We start from the raw sequence: 3,854 nt of genomic DNA, 5'->3' as shown, positions 1-3,854 counted from the left end.
CCTACATTGTCATATATTGCTTATACAGCAGTCACTCAAAGGCATCCAAACTAAGAATCCAAGTGGGAACACATTAGAAGTGCAATTCACTTTCCAAAAACCTTCCAAAGAGAAGATCCTCCTTCCACCCTTTCACAGTTCACTTTGAGCAAAATCTTACGCATAGCAGGAGGAAGGTTTCCTGTACACAAAAATTAGATTTAAACCAAAAAGTAATATTTCTGTGGGGCCTAAGGTAGAAACTCCATAGTAGCAGGGCATGAAATTTTCTGTGTAAGAGCCTTTGAAATTTGTGGGTTTTCTGTATATTTTAAATAAATTTTACATTAAGCAGTTGAACCTTTCTGTTGCATTACATTCTATTAAACTGGCCTTTTTAGAAAACACACTGTTCATACAGTGGGTCACTCTGAGATGCAGTTTCTATGAATCTATATGATTTACGATGTGTCCGGTATACTTGCCTCACATATTTAGCATACCTATATATACATGTGAACAAAGTATCTATAGTATCTTAATAATATCTGACTATTTTTTCAGTCTAAACTTTGTGTATACTTACTGTTTAGTAAAATAGTCACTGGTTTTCTTCTGCTTTAGTGCTTATGTACTAAAGACAGCAGCAGGTCACTGCAAGTGGGCACAAGTTCTGGAAGATTTGCAGCAGATCAAGACATCCAAAGTAAGTTCATTAAAAAAAAGTCACCATTTCATATAATTATAGGAACAGACACAATGAAATATTTAGCACTGTACTCAGCTAAGAAGCATCAGTGACAGGGAGCTGGAAAAGGGACAGTGTTTATATAACGCTGTTTCATGGGTGGAAGCTAAGGAATAGAATGTTAAAGGGAATTGGAGCTGACCACATACCGTGGACTCTGGAGTTAAATACTATTTTCTTTCCCACTTTTCAAAAGATAAGGGGTAGTGAGCTCCTTCAGACAAAGTATTGTGACACTTGATTCTGATGAGTCCTCCTCACAGTGAAGCCCATCCTGCAGGTTACTAGGTCACTTGAAGATCCCTTGACCTGCTGGCTCCCAGTACCTGCATGGACTGAGCCTTTGAACTTGGAGCTAATCAATGTCTCGCAGAGTTAGCTTTATTATCTCTAAATCTGTTAGTTAATGTTCATAATACTAACTTTCACTTTCTTTTAGGACATTGACGTCAGTTTATATACTGCAAATGCAGATGAGGATGTAAGTAAATGTAAAATTTGACCCCAACTGGCCTAATATGGTAGCTTGATTGCTTTTGTAGCAACTTTCTCATAAGTCAGTCTTGCACTAATTTGAGAAAATTTTCAGAAATCAAATAATTTGCCTTGAAAGGAACAGCTAGTTAAAGTTAAGTACTTATGGTAAATTATGGAAGCAGGTATTAACCTGCTATTAAAATTAATCAATTAAAAGGGATGATTCAAAGTGATCCTACCATAGCAAACACTGCTAAAACAACGCATTTATTTGTGATTTGAGGGAGGAAAAAAGTGACCAAGAAAAGACTTTCAAAGATGATTATTTAGCACGATGCACTATTTATGGAATAAAACACTGGAGAAATGGAATATGAAGAATAACTGACACCATCTACCTTTATGCCTTTCTGCTTTGGCCATTCTTCAGCTTAGCATCAAATACCTAGGTACACTCAAAGATTTAGATTTCCAAGAGTTGCAAATTACACTTGATCCTGCAAAGAATGACTTATCTTAATTTGTCAGTTAAACTCCTAATACGGTCATAGAAATCCAAGAAAATATGATCATCTTAAATGTAATTTCCATAACTTCATTCCTTTTTCATGATCTGTTGCTGTGGAGCTCAGTCTGAACTCCATGAGACACAGGCACCCCACCAAAAAAAATGAGTCCAGCCAATATCCCACTCCCAGCAGTCACTGTTGGTATGGCCCTGGTGCAACCGGCTGGATTCATCGCCGTGGTAGGAGTCTGCTTCCAAGCCAGAGAGTTTAATCCATTGTAATGGCTGATTTAGCATTTGGTAATGTCAGGAACATTTTATTAAGGTGGGACAGTCTGATATGAAAGTCAGACAACCTCAGACTCATTCTGAGCTTTATTGTTGATCTGGAAAAATTATTACCTCTGCTTCTTTTCCATTAATTTGTGAAATAGAGGTGAGATCTACTTTGTCTTCTCCCATACCTATTCTGAATTTGGATCTCTGAATGAAAGTGCTGGAACTACTACTACTAGTAATAACTTAATTCCACTCTATTTAACTATAATCCAAATCAGTATCCTAATTCATTATTTTCCTATGTCCAAGAGACTACGTTTCACCTCATTTTAGCAAACTGGCTGGCTTTGTTGTTAGCTCTCACAGCCAATTTGCAGATATTTAAGAGTATTCGAGTATTAAGAGATAGTCAATAAATAAAAATCCACTTTGTGGCAAATTATGTCAATTTAGACATTGGTCTATTCCTTTTTAATTATAAAGCTATTATAACTTTATTTTTTTTCAGAAAGACTGTCAAGAACTTGTAATTAGATGCTTTTTCTTAGAGACAGAAGTGATTCTTCAGGAATGTCGTATAAAAAACTGTAGTAAAACACAGGATGTATACAACATATGGAAAAATGGAAATGCAAGCTTAGAAGATAGCAAGGTAAGTAATACCAATAATCTGTGGAAAAAAGGTAAATCAAAAGTGTTTCTTCAGTAGCAGAAATACCTCTTTTTGTATAAAAAGTGGGATAGTACAGTTGAAAGCAGATGGGGTCCAGGAGCCTGTACAGGTAAGAATGAAAAAGCCCACATACAACAACGAAAAATAAGAATTTAGTGGGTTTTATTAAAAAAAAATTCAGGATTCCCAGCAAAGCCAGTACTTTTGACTGCACATACATACGTATATCAGGGTGTTTGAATGTGTATGTATAAATAACAGTTTTCAACTTCAGTCAGTTATGTTCATACACATACAGAAAAGTATCCTAATTTTCAAATGGACATCCACTCTCATCTCTCATTGAGGTGCTGTATCTCTGAAAGCTGATCCTATTCAGAGAGCAAGCCAGGGGCTGCACAGACCCTAAGTACTGTGGAAGCCTCTAGCAATGCTTTCTGTAGCCACTGACCTCACTGGAGTTATTCACAAAGCCAGGACAAATAAAGGTGAGTTTTTTATCCTAACAAATAGATCAGCATCCTGCTTTACTATTGCATTTTGTTTTTCAGTTGAATTCCACAACATCAGCAAAATGCAAAGAATGCGAAGAGTATGAAGAAAAAGGTTTTACAGAATTTATACAGAGTTTTTTAAAGGTTATACAGAGGCAATGCAAACACTGACCAAAAGACACAAGCTGGGAACCAAGATTCTTCCATGAACCACCTCAGAGAAATTAGATTATCAGCAACAATATACTGTAAAAACATCACAATTCTACTTACATAGCATAAAATGTAAACAAAGAACAATAAAATCCCTGTAATTTACAGCGTGCTCGTAACTGAATATATACAAATTATATTACTTATGAAATGTAAATTAAAGGAATTTAACAGGGTTTAAAGTTTATTCTCGACTTAAAGTGTTTTTATTTTTAGGAAGTCCACTAGAAAAGAAATCCCGCCTAACTTAGCAACCTTTCAACAAAGTTCTTTAAGATCTCAGGGCAACCTCCTTATGAACATCAGCTCAGGGCAAACTGAATGAGGTTTCAGAGAAAAGCTCTTCTTTCATTACTATTAATATAAAAATTATCGTACCCTGTTAAAACATTTGGATATAGCTACTTTTGCTGTCTGAAGTTTCTCCCTTTACCATCTGTGTTCCTAGAAGATTCTAGATCATCTCTCACTTCTGTTGTTAGT

At 35.8% G+C, this 3,854-nt stretch overlaps 1 protein-coding gene across 1 annotated transcript in view; it reads left to right on the top strand.

Annotated features, from left to right (window-relative positions):
• Positions 1-3,329, top strand: part of IL15 (interleukin 15) — a gene marked incomplete at its 5' end in the record, with an annotated part of 4,069 nt that extends 740 nt beyond the window's left edge. Inside the window, 4 exon segments of the mRNA XM_009867869.1 lie at positions 604-685; positions 1,167-1,208; positions 2,500-2,643; positions 3,216-3,329. Of these exon segments, the coding sequence (XP_009866171.1) occupies positions 604-685; positions 1,167-1,208; positions 2,500-2,643; positions 3,216-3,329 (382 nt within the window).
• Between the last annotated feature and the right edge of the window lie 525 nt (positions 3,330-3,854).

The sequence above is a fragment of the Apaloderma vittatum genome, unplaced genomic scaffold (assembly GCF_000703405.1).
Source record: "Apaloderma vittatum isolate BGI_N311 unplaced genomic scaffold, ASM70340v1 scaffold10814, whole genome shotgun sequence".
NCBI classification, from domain to species: Eukaryota; Metazoa; Chordata; class Aves; order Trogoniformes; family Trogonidae; genus Apaloderma; species Apaloderma vittatum.
This window is presented reverse-complemented; position numbering and strand designations above follow the sequence as displayed.